Genomic DNA, 18,019 nt, shown 5'->3' on the forward strand with positions numbered 1-18,019 from the left:
AGGGGTACACATAGCCCCCCCCATGCCCTGAGACCATTTTGGGGGGAGGGGGGTACACACAGCCCCCCCCATACCCTGAGACCCTTTTGGGGGTACACACAGCCCCCCACATACCCTGAGACCATTTTGAGGAGTACACACAGCCCCCCCCATGCCCTGAGACCATTTTGGGGGGAGGGGGGTACACACAACCCCCCCCAATGCCCTGAGACCATTTTGAGGGGTACACACAGCCCCCCCCATACCCTGAGACCATTTGAGGGGGGGGGTACACACAGCCCCCCCCATACCCTGACACCATTTAGGGGGGGGGTACACACAGCCCCCCCCTTTTCCCCCTAGAGTTCAAAGTTGGGGGGATTTGGGGGCTCAGAGCCATTTGGGGGGGGGCATTTTGGTTTGGGACACCCCCAAATCCAGCCTGGGGGGGACGACACACAGGATAAAAACTCCCCCTATGCTGGGGGGGGGGTGTGAGCTTGGAAACCGGGGTCCAACAGCAGATTTTGGGGGGGGCTGCACCCCATGGCTGGAGGGGAGGGGGCAGCACACCCTGTGCCCCATTTTAAGGTGAAACTGGGGGGGGTTGGGGGCTTTTTTTTTATGCCCAACACCCGCCCACGGGGTGGGGGGGGGATTTGCCTGCAAAGAACACGACTTCACCCAAAGATAGTCGAGAGGCTCTTTCCCTCCTGGAGAACAACACCCCCGCACCCCAAAAACTCCATCCAGAGCGGCGGAGAGAGAGAGAGAGGAGTTTGGGGGTGAAACCCACCCCAAATCACCCCCCCGGAGGAAAAAAAAAAACCAGATTTTTTTCCCACCTTGAAAACAATCCCCCCCCCCAAAAAAATAAACTCCATTGAGATAGGGGGGAGGATTTGGGGGGGGGCCGAAAAGAGCCCCAAATCACCCATCCCTCCCCCCAAAAATAGCAGCCAGAGCTTTTACTCCTTTAGAAGAACCCCCCCCTAAAAAAAAACTCCATACAGATGGGGGGGGCGAAAGGATTTTGGGGTGAAAACAGCACCAACTGCCCCCCCCCCAAAAAGGCCTTCTTTTCCTCCTTTAGAACAACCCCCCCCCCCAACAAAAAGTCCACCCAGATTGGGGGGGGAAAGGATTTTGGGGGTGAAAACAGCCTTAACTGCCCCCCCCCCAAAAAAAACCCCTCAATACAGATGGGAGGGAAAGGATTTTTGGGGTGAAAACAGCCCTAACTGCCCCCACCCCCCAAAAAAAAGGCCCTGAAGTCTTTATCTCCTTTAGAACAAACCCCCCCTCAACAAAAAGTCCATACAGATGGGGGGGGGAAAGGATTTTGGGGGTGAAAACAGCCCTAACTGCCCCCCCCCCCCCAAAAAAAAAGGCCCTGAAGTCTTTTCCTCCTTTAGAAGACCCCCCCCAAAAAAAAAACCTCAATACAGATGGGGGGGAAAGGATTTTGGGGGTGAAAACAGCACCAACTGCCCCCACCCCCCCAAAAAAAAGAGCCCCCAGATATTCTCCTCCTTTAGCACAACCCCCCCCCCACCAAAAACTCCATCCATGGGGGGGGGGGAAAGGATTTTTTGGGGGTGCAAACAGCCCTAACTGCTCCCCCACACCCTAAACCCCTTCGAGCTGATGTTGGGGTGTCCCCCCCCCCCTAAAATCAACCCAAGGGCTGACCTGGGTGATGGATCCGAGCCCCGAAATGGCGACCCGGAGGCAGCGTTGTTCCTTCCCTCTGTGTGTGTTTGGTGTCCCCCCCCTCTCGTCCCCCCCCCCACTCCTCGATGGGGACCATTTCCCCCCCCCCCCCCCCCCTTTTCAGCCTTCGAACAAAGCGGTCGCGGCAACAAAAGGCGCCACGAGTTGAGGTCGAATTCGAACCGAGACGCTCAACACCTCCCCCCCCCCCCTTCTAAAATAAATGGGGTACCCCCCCCCCTCCCCGGCTAAAATAGATGGGGTAACCCCCCCTGGATAAAATAAATAGGGTGTTGTCCCCCCCCCGTGCATAAAAAACACGTTTTACCCCCCCAAATTTGCTCCCCCCCCTCCCCAAGTTTGGAGCTCCTGGAGGAAAAGGGGGGGGGTTTAGCCATGAGGACCCCCCCTTTAATGGTTTAGGGGTGCAAGGAGGGAGGGGGGATGCCCTGTTGCCCCCCCCGCGAAAAAAAATAGGTCCTGTTGTAACAGGGGGGTCCCCACGGTTGTAAAGGTCCCCAAATCCCATTTCCCACCAGTACATCCCAGTTCGGGGGGGTAAAAGTGTGGGACCCCCCACCTTTAATGGGGGGACACATGGGGGTCCCCCCCCTTCCCAAAGTGGGGACAGCATGGGGGTGGGGGGGAAATCCCATCTTCCACCAGTACATCCCAGTTGGGGGGGGTAAAAGTGTGCCCCCCCCACCTTTAATGGGGGGACACATGGGGGTCCCCCCCATTCCCAAAGTGGGGACAGCATGGGGGTCCCCCCAGTCCTAAAGTGGGGACCACGGGGGGGGCACAAATCCCATCTCCCACCAGTACATCCCAGTTGGGGGGGGTAAAAGTGTGCCCCCCCCCCACCTTTAATGGGGGACACATGGGGGTCCCCCCCATTCCCAAAGTGGGGGACCACGGGGTGGGGGGGGACCCACAAATCCCATTTCCCACCAGTACATCCCAGTTGGGGGGGGGGTAAAAGTGTGCCCCCCCCACACCTTTAATGGGGGGACACATAGGGGTCCCCCCCATTCCCAAAGTGGGGACCACGGGGTGGGGGGGGCACAAATCCCATCTCCCACCAGTACGTCCCAGTTGGGGGGGGGTCTCAAAGCTGTGCCCCCCTCCCTCCTCTCTTTGATAGGGAGGGATGTGGGGGCCCCATTCCCAAAGTGGGGTCAAGGGGGGGCTCCCCAAGAGTCTGGGATCCATCCTTTTCCCGATGGGGGGGGGGCACCCCCAGTTCCCCCCCCTTCCTCAGCTCAGGGTGGGGCGAAACAGCCTTAGAGGAAACTTTCTTTAAACAAACCCTTCCATTTCCCCCCCCCCCCGGAGCGGCGCAGGAACCAACAACCACTTCCCCTCTGTGTGTCCGCCCCCCCCCCCCCGCACTGTGTCCCCCCCCCCCCGAACCCCAAACCTCAGGGCTGAGCTCCCCCCCAAACCTCCATGTCCCTCCCAAAACCCTCGCGCTGAGCCCCGAGCAACTCGGTGCACGCGTTCCAGGGGAAAACGCAGCATCGAGAGGTGCCCCCCCCCCCCCAAAATATATATATATATCACTCCATTTGGGGGTAAACTGAGGCAGGGAGAGGAGCTTTGCACACCCACCTCGCCCCCCCCCTTGCACACCCACCTGCCTCGCCCGCCAGCAGCCGCACAAAGCCCTGCCAAGCGCCAGCACCAGCTGGGTCCCCCCCTTTGTCCCCCCCACTCTTTGTGTCCCCCCCCCCTTGTGTCCCCCCCCTCCTTGCCCAGCGTTTCGCCACGCCGGCGATTGCCACACGCTCCGGCGATTGCCCAGAACCCCCCTCAAAAACCTCACCGAGCCATGGGTAAAACCCTGTGCCTCAGTTTCCCCGTTGCCCAAAGGCGTTGTCTCCGTTGGGTTTGGACAATAAAAGCGGGTGGGGATGGTCCCACCTCGCCCTCAGCCTCGCGGGCGATGGCAAAACTCTGCCGCCAAAGCTACCGACGCGCCGTGCCTCAGTTTCCCCATCGCCCGACGGAGCGCGAGGCAGGGTCTTTACCGGGTTGAAGGCAATAAAAGTGGGGTGCGAGGGGGGGGGGTCCCACCGCCCTCCTGAGCGTGGGCAGGAGGAGAAGGCGCCTTCCTCGCCCGCCGTGCCGGAGCCGGAGGGTTTCCACGCCACCAAACGGCGTCCGGCCGCGGCGGAAACGAGGCTGACGGGAGAGCGATGGAGGAAGTTGGGCCGCCGAGAAGAAGTTGGTGGGGTGGGAAAGGCAATTGGATGGGGAGAGGGTGGAGAGGGGTGGTGAGGGTGGACAGGGGTGGACAGGGGTGGACAGAGGTGGATGAAGGTGAACAGGGATGGACAAAGGTGGACAGGAGTGGACAGGGGTGGGCAGAGGTGGATAGAGGTGGACAGGGATGGACAGGGATGGACAGAGGTGGACAGGGGTGGACAAAGGTGGACAGGGGTGGACAGGGGTGGGCAGAGGTGGACAGGGGTGGACAGAGGTGGAAAGGGGTGGATGAAGGTGGGAGAGGTAGACAAGGGTGGACAGGGATGGACAGGGATGGAGAAAGGTGGACAAAGGTGGAAAGGGGTGGATGAAGGTGAACAGGGATGGACAGAGGTGGACAAGGGTGGACAGGGGTGGACAGGGTTGGATGAAGGTGGACAGGGATGGACAGAGGTGGACAAGGGTGGACAGGGGTGGACAGGGTTGGATGAAGGTGGACAGGGATGGAGAAAGGTGGGCAGAGGTGGAAAGGGGTGGATGAAGGTGAACAGGGATGGACAAAGGTGGGCAGGGGTGGACAGGGATGGACGAAGGTGGGCAGAGGTGGACAAGGGTGGATGGGGTGGACGGGGTGGACGAAGGTGGGGAGAGGTGGACAAGGGTGGGGAGAGGTGGACAAGGGTGGACAGAGGTGGAAAGGGGTGGATGAAGGTGAACAGGGATGGACAGAGGTGGACAGGGGTGGACAAAGGTGGGGAGAGGTGGACAGGGATGGACAGGGATGGAGAAAGGTGGGCAGAGGTGGGCAGGGGTGGAAAGGGGTGGATGAAGGTGGACAGGGATGGACAGAGGTGGACAGGGGTAGATGGGGCAGACAAAGGTGGGCAGAGGTGGACAGAGGTGGAAAGGGGTGGATGAAGGTGAACAGGGGTGGGCAGAGGTGGACAGGGGTGGACAGAGGTAGACAAAGGTGGAAAGAGGTGGATGAAGGTGGACAGGGATGGACAGAGGTGGACAAGGGTGGACAGGGATGGACAAAGGTGGGCAGAGGTGGACAGGAGTGGACAAAGGTGAACAGGGGTGGAGAAAGTTGGGCAGAGGTGGAAAGGGGTGGATGAAGGTGAACAGGGATGGACAGAGGTGGACAAGGGTGGACAGGGGTGGACAGAGGTGGGCAGGAGTGGACAAAGGTGAACAGGGATGGAGAAAGTTGGGCAGAGGTGGACAGAGATGGACAAGAGTGGACAGTGGGATGGACAGAAGGACAGACAGAGACGGCAGGAGGACCTTTGTCCTCCCAGCAGCCCCCCCCGCACCATGAGCCCTGCAGAGCATCCTCCCCCCCTCTTTACTGGGGACCCCCCCCAAAGGGACCCCCCCCCCATTCCGATGAGCATCCCCCCATCCCCGAGACCCCCCCCCCCAGCGCCTCTTCACAGGACCCCAAAACTGCCCCCGTCCTCGGCTGGGTGGGGGTGGGGAGAGCCCCCCAAGTTGGGGGCATGGGGTGGGAATTGGCACCTGGAGTTACTCCGGATCTGGGAGAAGGCACCCGGGGTCACTCCAGATTGGGAATGGGCACTGAGGGATGCTCTGGATCGGGGAATGGGCACCTGGAGTCACTCTGGATCCAGGAATGGGCAGCTGGTGTCACTCCGGATTGGTGACCCAACACCCCGGGGTCACTCTGGATCCAGGACTGGGCACCCCGGGGTCACTCTGGATCTGGGAATGGGCACCCGGGGTCACTCATAGGCATCCAGGATCACTCCGGATCTGGGCTTGGGCACATGGGGGTCACTCTGGATCCAGGACTGGGCACATGGGGGTCACTCCAGATCTGGGAATGGGCACCTGGGATCACTCACAGGCACCTGGAGTCACTCTGGATCCAGGAATGGGCAGCTGGTGTCACTCCGGATTGGTGACCCAACATCCCGGGGTCAGTCTGGATCCAGGAATGGGCACCCCGGAGTCACTCCGGATCAAGGAATGGGCACCCGGGGTCACTCATAGGCACCCAGGATCACTGCGGATCTGGGCTTGGGCACACGGGGGTCACTCCAGATCTGGGAATGGGCACACAAGAGTTGCTCCGGATCCGGGACCAGGTACCCTGGATTCACTCCCGATCCAACAGCAGGTACCTGGGCTCGCTCACTCTGGATCTCATCAGAGCATCACCGGCTGTTGCTCTCGTGCCTCAGTTTCCCCTCCCCACAGACCCCTTTTAGGTACCACAACTCCTGCACCGCCTCCATCCTCCCAGGGCGACACCGAACCCTTTGCCACAGGGCCGGAATCCCCAAACGAAGAAGAAAATCCCATGGAATTTCAATCCCCCCCCCCTTTGCCCGCTCCCATGGGGCTCCGACACCCTCAAAGCGCGGTTTCAGGGTGACGCACAAACCCCATCCCAACGGCCCCAACCTGCTTCCTCCATTCCAGGGCTTTCCTTTCCCAAACGGAGCGAACCGAAGCCGGATCCAACTCCCCGGGAGCTGCTCCGGTGATGCTGCGGCTTCCCAAGAGCTTTGGCGAGAAGGGAGAGGAAAAGTCACATTTCCTTCCCCGTTCTCAGCGCCGGAAAGTTGGGCTGAAAGGGATATTTGGGGGAAAAATGGCTTTTTTTTCCTCCCCTTCTCCTTAAAAACCCCAGGAACGGGGAGGCCCCCGGCGCCGGGAGCTGGGCTAACCGGAATCCGGTCAAATATTAACCCGCCAGCGGGGAGAAGCCGGGATTTATCGGATTTATCCAGAGATAACGCTACGGTAGTTGCCAAGAGGTACCGGAATGGCTCCGAGGTTGGGGGCTGTGGCCAAGGGGTGGCTTTTGGGGGGACCTCTGTCCCCCACGAAGCACCCGGCGAGCACCGGGATGAGGGATCCCACCTGGCTCTGGGGTCGCAGCGGTGCCAACGGATCCTGAAGCAAAGCCGGATGCGTTTTCTCCGTGTTTCCGAGGCCGGTGGCACTGATGCTCTCCAAAGGGACGGAGCGGTGTGGGCAACCAGGAAAGGCACCGGTGGCTCCCGGTTTAATGAGTAACCAGGAAAAGGCAGCGGCGTTGCCGAGCGCTGCTGCGGCTCTCCATGAGCTGCCTCAGTTTCCCTGCGGGAATCGACGCCAGCGGCAAAGAGGATCAGGGAATGGTTTGGGTCAGAAGGGAACTTAAAGGTCACCCAGGTCCAACGCTCGGCTGAGGAAACATCACGGCGGTGCCAAATCCGGCGCTGAAAACGCTGCGGGAATTGGGTGGGATGCAGCCACACGGGCAGGGATGCGCCCACAGGGAGTTGCATCCATGCAGGGTCACTCTGGATCCAGGAGTGGGCATCCTGGGGTCACTCCAGATCGGGGAATGGGCACCCAGGGTCACTCACGGGCACCTGGAGTCACTCTGGATCCAGGAATGGGCAGCTGGTGTCACTCTGGATTGGTGACCCAACACCCCGGGGTCAGTCTGGATCCAGGACTGGGCATCCTGGGGTCACTCTGGATCCAGGACTGGGCATCCTGGTGTCACTCCAGATCTGGGAATGGGCACCCAGGGTCACTCACAGGCACCTGGAGTCACTCTGGATCCAGGAATGGGCAGCTGGTGTCACTCCGGATTAGTGACCCAGCACTCTGGGGTCACTCCAGATCTGGCAATGGGCACCAAGGGTCACTCCAGATCTGGGACTTGGCTTCCTGGGCTCACTCCAGATCAGAGAACTGACATCCAGGGTTGCTCTGGATTGGGAATGGGCACTGAGGGATGCTCCAGATATGGGAATGAGCACCTGGGGTCACTCTGGATCTGGGAACTGGCACCCGGGGTCACTCACAGGCACCCGGGGTCACTCTGGATCTGGGCTTGGGCACACGGGGTTCACTCTGGATCCAGGACTGGACACCCTGGGGTCACTCCAGATCTGGGAAGGGGCACCCTGGGGTCACTCTGGATCTGGGAAGGGGCACCCGGGGTCACTCTGGATCTGGGCTTGGGCACACGGGGGTCACTCCGGATCCAGAACTGGTCACCCTGGGGTCACTCCGGATCTGGGAATGGGCACCCAGGGTCACTCCGGATCTGGGAAGGGGCACCCGAGGTCACTCTGGATCCAGGACTGGGCATCTTGGGGTCACTCCAGATCTGGGAAGGGGCACCCGGGGTCACTCTGGATCTGGGCTTGGGCACACGGGGGTCACTCTGGATCCAGGACTGAACACCCTGGGGTCACTCCGGATGCAGCCACGCGGGCAGGGCTGCACCCCTCGGGGTGGGATGCACGGACGCCGGGACGCACGGACGCAGGCAGCTCCCGGGGAAGCGGAGCCGTCGATGCCGCCGCCGGCTCGGCACACGCTGCCAAGGGCGGCTTTGACCAAATGGCGATGCCAAAAGCAGAACCAAAGCCTCGCGAGGCCGCCGCGGTTCCGCTCCTCCTTTCACCCTGAACTCCATTCCTGAGGTCTCCTTTCGTCGCTGGGCACCAACCCCTCCGGTTGGGGTTGGCTCCTGCCCCCCCCTGCCCAGGCGTGACCCCAAACCCGACGGAAGGGACGCCAAGCGGGGCAGGATGGGGCTGCGGCGATGCCCGGGGGGGTTCTGGTGCCGCTGCCCGCGTGGCACGGATGGATCCGGGCGCTGGAAAGCCCCGCGAGCATCACGTGGCGAAGAGGGTGAAGGGGGAAGCGGTGGCAGCTCCGCCATAAAACCTCAGGAAGGGGGGGGGGGGGGGGGGGGGGAGATGGGTGCGAGGGGACCCCACAGCCCTGGGGGGTACCGCGTGGGCCCCACGTGTGAGCCCAGAGTCACCCCAGAGCCAATATCCCATCGGGTATCGCCGTGGGGATGCAGCGGCCCCATGGCATCGCGGGTATCGGATCCATAGGGATCCCCCACAGCCCTTGGGGGGAACCCTGTGATCCCCCCAATGAGGTCAGATTCACCCCAACATCAAATATCCCATTGGGCATCGCTGTGGGGATGCAGCTGCCCCACGGCATCGCGGGTACCGGATCCATAGGGATCCCCCACAGCCCTCGGGGGGAACCCTGTGATCCCCCCATGAGGTCAGATTCACCCCAACATCAAATATCCCATTGGGTATCACCATGGGGATGCAGCCACCCCACGGCATCGCGGGTACCGGATCCATAGGGATGCCCCACTGCACCCCACAGCCATGGGGGGAACCCTGTGATCCCCCCATGAGGTCAGATTCACCCCAACATCAAATATCCCATTGGGTATCACTGTGGGGATGCAGCCACCCCACAGCATCGCAGGTACCGGATCTTTGGGGATCCCCCTTGTGCCCCACAGCCATGGGGGGAACTCCAAGGCTCCACCCCGTGAAGTCAGATTCACTCCAACACCAAATATCCCATCGGGTATTGCTATGGGGATGCAGCCGCCCCACAGCATCACTGGTACCCAATCTTTGGGGATCCCCCTTGTGCCCCAAAGCCTTGGGGTGAACTGCAAGGTCCCACCCCGCAAAGTCAAGTTCACCCCAAATCTCTCAACGAGCATCGTGGCAGGGACACAGCCACCCCACGGCATCGTGGGTACCCAATCTTTGGGGATCCCCACTGTGCCCCACAGCCATGGGGGGAACTGCAGGGTCCCACCCCTCAAAGTCGGATGCACCCCAACACCGAATCTCCCAACAGGCATCGCCATGGGGATGCAGCTGCCCCACAGCATCGCTGGTACCCAATCTTTGGGGATCCCCACTGTGCCCCAAAGCCATGGGGCAAACTGCAAGGTCCCACCCTGCGAAGTTGGGTTCACCCCAAATCTCCCAATGGGCATCGTGGCGGGGACGCAGCCGCCCCACGGCATCGCGGGTACCCAATCTTTGGGGATCCCCACTGTGCCCCACAGCCATGGGGGGAACTGCAGGGTCCCACTCTGCAAAGTCGGATGCACCCCAACACCGAATCTCCCAACAGGCATCGCCATGGGGATGCAGCCGCCCCATGGCATCGCGGGTACCGGATCTTTGGGGATCCCCCTTGTGCCCCAAAACCATGGGGGGAACTGCAAGGTCCCACCCCACAAAGTCAAGTTCACCCCAAATCTCTCGACGAGCATCGTGGCAGAGACGCAGCTGCCCCACGGCATCGCGGGTACCCGATCTTTGGGGATCCCCACCGTGCCCCCCAACATCCCCCATTCCCAAGCGTGGCCCCTCGATGGGTGCTCTCGGGTGGACCCCCGGAGCCGTGGGCTCCCGACTCACCGCGGGCGCGCGCCGGGCGGCCATGGCGGGGGCTCCCCGGGACGCGGGCGGAGGCGGTGGCGAACTCGGCCCCCCCCGTCCGGTTATGATTTCTTCCTGAAATAGCACAGTCCCTCCCCTCGGCGGCCGCTCCGCACCCCACGGTCCCCGCGGCACCCGGAGCCCAGCGGCGCCGGATGGGACCCGCGGTGCAACGGTGATCTCTGCAAGACCCTCTGTTGGGGGACCCCTCGCTTGGGGTCCCCTCACTTGGGGTCCCCTCTCTTGGACTCCACTCTACTGAGGTCCTTATTTTGGGGGTCCCCTTGCTTGGGGTCCCCTCTCTTGGCCTCCACTCTACTGAGGTCCTTATTTTGGGGGTCCCCTCTCTTGGACTCCACTCTACTGAGGTCCTTAGTTTGGGGGTCCCCTCTTTTGGCCTCCACTCTACTAAGGTCCTTAGTTTGGGGGTCCCCTCGCTTGGGGTCCCCTCTTTTGGCCTCCACTCTACTGAGGTCCTTATTTTGGGGGTCCCCTCTCTTGGGGTCCCCTCTTTTGGCCTCCACTCTACTGAGGTCCTTATTTTGGGGGTCCCCTCTTTCGGCCTCCACTCTACTGAGGTCCTTAGTTTGGGGGTCCCCTCTTTTGGCCTCCACTCTACTGACATCCTTATTTTGGGGATCCCCTCTTTTGGCCTCCACTCTACTGAGGTTCTTATTTTGGGGGTCCCCTCACTTGGGGTCCTCTCTCTTGGCCGCCACTCTACTGAGGTCCTTATTTTGGGGGTCCCCTCTCTTGGCCTCCACTCTACTGAGGTCCTATTTTGGGGGTCCCCTCGCTTGGGGTCCCCTCTTTTGGCCTCCACTCTACTGAGGTCATTATTTTGGGGGTCCCCTCACTTGGGGTCCCCTCTCTTGGACTCCACTCTACTGACGTCCTTAGTTTGGGGGTCCCCTCTTTCGGCCTCCACTCTACTGAGGTCCTTAGTTTGGGGGTCCCCTCTTTTGGCCTCCACTCTACTGACATCCTTATTTTGGGGATCCCCTCTTTTGGCCTCCACTCTACTGAGGTTCTTATTTTGGGGGTCCCCTCACTTGGGGTCCTCTCTCTTGGCCGCCACTCTACTGAGGTCCTTATTTTGGGGGTCCCCTCTTTTGGCCTCCACTCTACTGAGGTCCTTAGTTTGGGGGTCCCCTCGCTTGGGGTCCCCTCTTTTGGCCTTCACTCTACTGAAGTCCTTATGTTGGGGGTCCCCTCACTTGGGGTCCCCTCTCTTGGACTCCACTCTACTGACGTCCTTATTTTGGGGTTCCCCTCGCTTGGGGTCCCCTCTCTTGGACTCCACTCTACTGAGGTCCTTATTTTGGGGGTCCCCTCGCTTGGGGTCCCCTCTCTTGGACTCCACTCTACTGACGTCCTTATTTTTGGGGTCCCCTCACTTGGGGTCCTCACTTGGGCTCTGAGCAGCCCCCAAGACAGGATCTGTGCCCCCCAAGCTCTGAGCACCCCCAAACCAGGATCTGTGCCCCCCAACCTATGAGGACACCCCCCAACCAGGATCTGTGCCCCCCAAGCTCTGAGCACCCCCAAACCAGGATCTGTGCCCCCCAAACTCTGAGCACCCCCTAAGACAGGATCTGTGCCCCCCAAGCTCTGAGCACCCCCCAACCAGGGTCTGTGCCCCCCAAGCTCTGAGCACCCCCTGAGCAGGATCTGTCCCTCCTGACAGACCCCTCCGACGCCCTCGCTGTGCCCTCAGCGCCTCGGGGGCCGTGTTGGGGGGCTGCACTGTGCACCCCCATGCAGCGACGCTGGGGTGGTGCCCCCCCGCCCCGATCCTTAGCACCCCCCCAACATGATGCAATCGCCACGTGCCCGGCTCAGCATCCTCGCTGCCCTGGCGGCGATCAGCACCATTTCCCCCTCCGTGGGGCCAAATCCTGATCGCTCTCCATGGGGCCAAATCCTGATCCCTCTCCATGGGGCCACAATCCTGATCCCCATCCATGGGGCCAAATCCTGATCGCTCTTCAAGGGGCCACAACCTGATCCCCATCCGTGCAGCCAAATCCTGATCCCCCTCCATGGGGCCAAACCTTCATCCCCCCTCTCCATGGGGCCAAATCCTGATCCCCCCCTCCATGGGGCCAAATCCTCATCCCCCTCTCCGTGGGGCCAAATCCTGATCCCCCCCTCCATGGGGCCAAACCCTCATCCCCCTCTCCATGGGGTCAAATCCTGATCCCCCCCTCCATGGGGCCAAATCCTGATCGCTCTCCATGGGGTCAAATCCTGATCCACCCTACATAGGGCCAAATCCCGATCGCTCTCCATGGGGCCAAATCCTGATCCTCCCCTCCACGGGGCCAAATCCTGATCCCCCCCCTCCATGGGGCCAAATCCTGATCCACCCTCCATGGGGCCAAATCCTGATCCTTATCCATGGGGTCAAATCCTGATCCCCCCTCCATGGGGCCAAATCCTGACCCTTAACCATGGGGCCAAATCCTGATCCCCCTCTCCATGGGGTCAAATCCTGATCCCCCTCCATGGGGCCAAATCCTGATCCCCCTCCATGGGCCCAAACCCTGATCCTTATCCATGGGGCCAAATCCTGATCCCCCCCCCAGCGCTCTCAGCCTTGGGGACCCCCACCCCTCGCTGGGGATTGATAGACCACAAACTTTGCCGATCTCTCGTGGGGGCTCTGAGCATCCCTAAATAGAAATAACTATAATAGTAACCACAATAATAATAATAATAAAAAATAAATAATCTGGATTTAAACCCATTTTCAGCCTCGGGACGGGACGAGGATGAAGCCCTGGCGGCGCTCAGCCTGGTTGGCCGCGGCGGGGGGAACGGGGGCCCCGCGATGATGTTAACAGCTGGCGGCTGAGCCGGCGCGGAGGAAGCAGGATGAGATCAGGCGCTGGGGAGGGGGGGAGTGTGGGGTGGGGGATTAATGGCTTTGCCTGGCGGGCAAATCACAACACCCCCCCTCCCGAGGTGAGATTCACCCCCAAAAAAGGGGGGCATAAAGATGCTGCGCCCGCAAGATGCCGCGTGCGCTGCTGTGCCTCAGTTTCCCCTCAAGCTCCTGGCACCGTGGGAGGGGGGCAGCGGTGGCCAAAGAGGATATTCCCCCTTCCTCCGTACCCCTCGGTGCCCCGCAGCCACCAAAAGGCAACCAAAGCACCTTACAAGCGGGCATCGCCTCCAGTGAGCAATGGGGAAACTGAGGCACGAGTGGGCTCGGCGGGCGGATAATATCCCAAATGAAGGAATCGCTGCAGGAAACAGCCGGGATGGAAGCGGAGAGGCCCAGGGGAGGGCAATGAGCTCAGCGCACAAACAAGCGCTCCCGTTGCCAGGAATAACCTCACGTCCTCCAGCCCCGTTCCCACCACCCCACGGCAAACTTGGGGGTCCCACGCAGCCCCCATCTTTGCCGTGGGGCAGAACGGCTTCGCCAGCGGTACCCAACGCCATCCCGGGACAGCCAAGAGCCCTTCGCCACGCCGGGAACGCCATGGGCCTACGCCAACCCTCGCCCTCCGCGTGCACGGCGGGGTGTGAACGCGGGGACGGCGACAGCGGGCGATGGCACTGCCACCCAACCCAATGGTCACTGGGACCATTCTGTCCTCTATCCCTTCTCCGAGCGCTTTTGGGGGTTATCCCCCTCTTTTTCAACCCCCAAAAACCCAAAAAGAAACCCCCGCGGCAGGCGGTGCCTGGCAAGGGGAAACTGAGGCACGGCTCCCGCTGAAGGGCAGAAGACGCCACGCGGCCCTCATCCCATCCCAACCCCAGCGCCGCGTTTCGGGGTGCGATTTGGCCCCCTCGAACCCCTCCTCCCCGCCGCCCGCTCTTTACCTTCGCCTTGCCCGTCATCCTCGTGATGAAGCTGAGGGTCCTGCCCAGGGGGGTCTCCTCGGCCGCCTCCGCCGCCAGCTGCGCGCCCCTCCCCGCGCCGGGGCTGCGGGAGACGAGGCCGCGGGGTGGACAAATCCCCCTCTGTCCTCTCCTCCTCGGCCCCGGCGGACGGGGAGGAGCGAGCGGCGGCCCCGCGGCGGCTGCGGGCCCAGCACAGAGGGCCGCTCTGTTCAGCCCGAGCCCCGCGGGGTGCGGGGAGACCCTCGTGCCCTCCTCAGTGACCCCCGTGTCTCCTCTGTGACCCCCGTGTCTCCTCTGTGACCCCCGTATCTCCTCAGTGACCCCCGTGTCTCCTCAGTGACCCCCATATCTCCTCCGTGACCCCCGTATCTCCTCAGTGACCCCCATATCTCCTCCGTGACCCCCGTGTCTCCTCAGTGACCCCCATATCTCCTCCACAATGAACCCCATATCTCCTCCTCAGTGACCCCCATATCTCCTCCACAATGAACCCCATATCTCCTCCTCAGTGACCCCCCTGTTTCCCCTTCAGTGACCCCCACATCTCCTCCACAGTGACCCCCATATCTCCTCCTGAGTGACCCCCATATTCTCTCCTTAGTTACCCCCATATCTCCTCCACAATGAACCCCATATCTCCTCCTCAGTGACCCCCATATCTCCTCCACAATGAACCCCATATCTCCTCCTCAGTGACCCCCATATCTCCTCCACAATGAACCCCATATCTCCTCCTCAGTGACCCCCATATCTCCTCCACAATGAACCCCATATCTCCTCCTCAGTGACCCCCATATCTCCTCCACAATGAACCCCACATCCCCTCCTCGGTGACCCCCATATCTCCTCTGTGACCCCCATATCTCCTCCACAATGAACCCCACATCCCCTCCTCGGTGACCCCCATATCTCCTCTGTGACCCCCATATCTCCTCCACAATGAACCCCACATCCCCTCCTCGGTGACCCCCATATCTCCTCTGTGACCCCCATATCTCCTCCACAATGAACCCCATATCTCCTCCTCAGTGACCCTCACGTCCCCTCCTCAGTGACCCCCATGCCCCTCCTCAGTGACCCCCACATCTCCCCCTCAGTGACCCCCACACCCTCTCCTTAGTGACCCCCATATCTCCTCCTCAGTGACCCCCACACCCTCTCCTCAGTGACCCCCATATCTCCTCCTCAGTAACCCCCACATCTCCTCCTCAGTGACCCCCATGTCCCCTCCTCAGTGACCCCCATATCTCCTCCACAATGAACCCCATATCTCCTCCTCAGTGACCCCCATATCTCCTCTTCAGTGAACCCCAAGTCCCCTCCTCAGTGACCCCCACATTTCCCCCTCAGTGACCCCCACACTCTCTCCTCAGTGACCCCCACATCTCCCCCTCAGTGACCCCCATGTCTCCTCCTCAGTGACCCCCATATCTCCTCCTCAGTGACCCCCATGTCCCCTCTGCAGTGACCCCCATATCCCCTCCTCGGTGACCCCCACATCTCCTCCTGAGTGACCCCCATATTCTCTCCTTAGTTACCCCCATATCTCCTCCCCAATGACCCCCACACCCTCTCCTCAGTGACCCCCATATCCCTTCCTCAGTGACCCCCACATTCTCTCCTTGGTGACCCCCACATCTCTTCCTCAGTGACCCCCACATCCCCTCCTCGGTGACCCCCACATCTCCTCCTGAGTGACCCCCACATCCTCTCCTTGGTTACCCCCATATCTCCTCCTCAATGCCCCCCACACCCTCTCCCCAGTGACCCCCACATCTCCTCCTCAGTGACCCCCCTATTTCCCCCTCAGTGACCCCCACATCCTCTACTGGGTGACCCCCACATCTCCTCGGTGTCCCCCCCTCACTGTGTCACCAGCTCTGTCATTTGGGGAGCAAGGTAGGGGTCCCCAGTTTCTCTGGGTGCAGGGGGGGGTTCCACAATTTCTGTGGGTGCGGGGGGGGGTCCTAATTTCTCTGGGTGCAGAGGGGGTCCCCAGTTTCTATGGGCGCAGAGGGGGTCCCAATTTCTGTGGGTGCAGAGGAGGTCCCAATTTCTGTGGGTGCAAAGGAAGGGTCCCAATTTCTCGGGGTGCAGAGGGGGGGGTCCCCATTTCCATGGGTGCAGCCCTGAGGCTGGGAGTGCCAGGGGCACAGAGCCCCCCTTTTCCCTGGAGGGGTACACAAATCCTGCTCCCCCCATCCCTTGGGTCACAGGGTTTGGGATCCACAGAGCCCCCAGCACCCTCCTGTCCGAGAAGGGGGTTCGGGGCCCCCCTCTTTGTCCCCATCCCTGTCCTCCCTCGTCCCCCGCGCGGCTCACGGCCAACGCTGGGCGCGATGATGCCCGGGAAGAACCGAACGCCCTAATGAGGACGGGAATGGGCTGTGACAGGCGCCGGGGGGGCCGTGCCGTACCCTGCCAGGAGTGGGGTGCCCTGGGGACACCGGGGACACCCAGCGTCCCCTTCCACCCCTCTGCTTGTGATGAGTTGTGTCCGGTCTCAGCCTAACCCTGCCGCACGCCATCGTGTGTCCCCCCCTTGGGTACCACCAACCAAATCCCATTTTGGACCAATATTTCCACCTCTAAACATCCTCTCGGTGTTCTCTGACCCCCCCCCGGCACAAGGGGGGACCCCCCCAGCCCTGTACCCCCCGACTCACCCATTGAGCAGACACCGCCGCGAGGCGAACGGGGAGATTTCTGTAATGAAAAAAAGAATTCCAAGAGAAGTCGAAGCGCTTCTCTTTCGGTTGGGGGAAGCGTTCGCCGCCGTCCACGGCAGCCGCGGGGTGGGGAGGGAGAAATAATTAACTTTGGCGGCAGCGGCATCGATTTTTTGGGTGGTTATTAGGGAGGTTGGGAGCAGGGATGGGGATGCAGCGCCGGAGGAGGGGTGAAACATGGGATCCACCACCCCTGGTCCTGCCCTGGAGGGGGATGTGGGTGCTGCTGCTCACCCTCCGCGGCGGAGAAGCTGTCGATGATGCCGAGCGATGCCGATGTGGAGAGGGCACAGGCGCCGGGGCTCGGCTTGGCCAGGGTTGCCGGCAGCGTCCGCGCATCCTCCTGCCGGAGGTGGTGGGGTTGGCACAGTGGGCACCGGCTCCGATTTGGCCCCCCCTGCCCTGAGCCCCGAAAGGAAGCTGCTCCCAGAGGGTAACGCAGCTCGGGAAGGGGCGTCTCGGTCCCAGGGTGGTGGCAAAGCCACCCAGGAAGGGGATTTCCTGGGGACCCATCGTGTTCACCTCTGGGTCTGAGATCGTGAAGGAGGAGCGTCCCAGTCCCAAGATGATGGCAAAGCCACCCGGGATGGTGGTGGAGCCAACCAGGAAGGGGCTTTCCTGGAGACCCATCATGATCCCTTCTGGGTCTTGGATGATGGAGCTTTGGCAGGAATATCCTGGTCCCAGGGTGATGGAGAAGGCACCCAGGATGGTGGAGAAGCCACCCAGGAAGACCCATTGTGATCCCTTCTGGATCTGGGATCATGAAGCTCTGGCAGGAATATCCTGGTCCCAGGGTGATGGAGAAACCACCCAGGAAAGGGCTTTCCTGGTGACCCATCATGATCCCTTCTGGATCTGGGATCACGAAGCTCTGGCAGGAATATCCTGGTCCCAGGGTGATGGAGAAGCCACCCAGGAAGGGGCTTTCCTGGAGACCCATCATGATCCCTTCTGGGTCTCGGATCATAAAGCTTTGGCAGGAATATCCTGGTCCCAGGGTGATGGAGAAGGCACCCAGGATGGTGGAGAAGCCACCCAGGAAGACCCATTGTGATCCCTTCTGGATCTGGGATCATGAAGCTCTGGCAGGAATATCCTGGTTCCAGGGTGATGGAGAAGCCACCCAGGATGGTGGAGAAGTCACCCAGAAAGTGGCTTTCCTGGGGACCCATCATGATCCCTTCTGGGTCTCAGATCATGAAGCTTTGGCAGGAATACCCTGGTTCCAGGATGATGGAGAAGCCACCCAGGATGGTGGAGAAGCCACCCAGG

The 18,019-nt window shown here is 61.3% G+C and overlaps 1 protein-coding gene across 8 annotated transcripts in view; it reads right to left on the reverse strand.

Annotated features, from left to right (window-relative positions):
* The window catches only part of ARHGEF2 (Rho/Rac guanine nucleotide exchange factor 2), a 37,413-nt gene that overhangs the window by 19,010 nt on the left and 384 nt on the right, over positions 1–18,019 (reverse strand). The window contains exons 2-4 of one of the 8 annotated variants that reach the window (XM_054050837.1): positions 16,979–17,087; positions 16,682–16,721; positions 13,995–14,097 (exon numbers count right to left, since the gene is read on the reverse strand). In XM_054050837.1, the coding sequence (XP_053906812.1) occupies positions 13,995–14,012 (18 nt within the window). In that variant the 5' untranslated portion in view covers positions 14,013–14,097; positions 16,682–16,721; positions 16,979–17,087. Of the gene's footprint in view, positions 1–1,671; positions 1,690–3,517; positions 3,674–3,722; positions 3,879–6,330; positions 6,628–6,792; positions 6,811–10,136; positions 10,241–13,994; positions 14,098–16,681; positions 16,785–16,978; positions 17,088–18,019 lie in introns of those variants that run through there. The other 7 variants (XM_054050843.1, XM_054050841.1, XM_054050845.1 and 4 more) reach the window with 7 other exon arrangements.

The sequence above is a fragment of the Cuculus canorus genome, chromosome 28 (genome assembly GCF_017976375.1).
Source record: "Cuculus canorus isolate bCucCan1 chromosome 28, bCucCan1.pri, whole genome shotgun sequence".
NCBI lineage: Eukaryota > Metazoa > Chordata > Aves > Cuculiformes > Cuculidae > Cuculus > Cuculus canorus.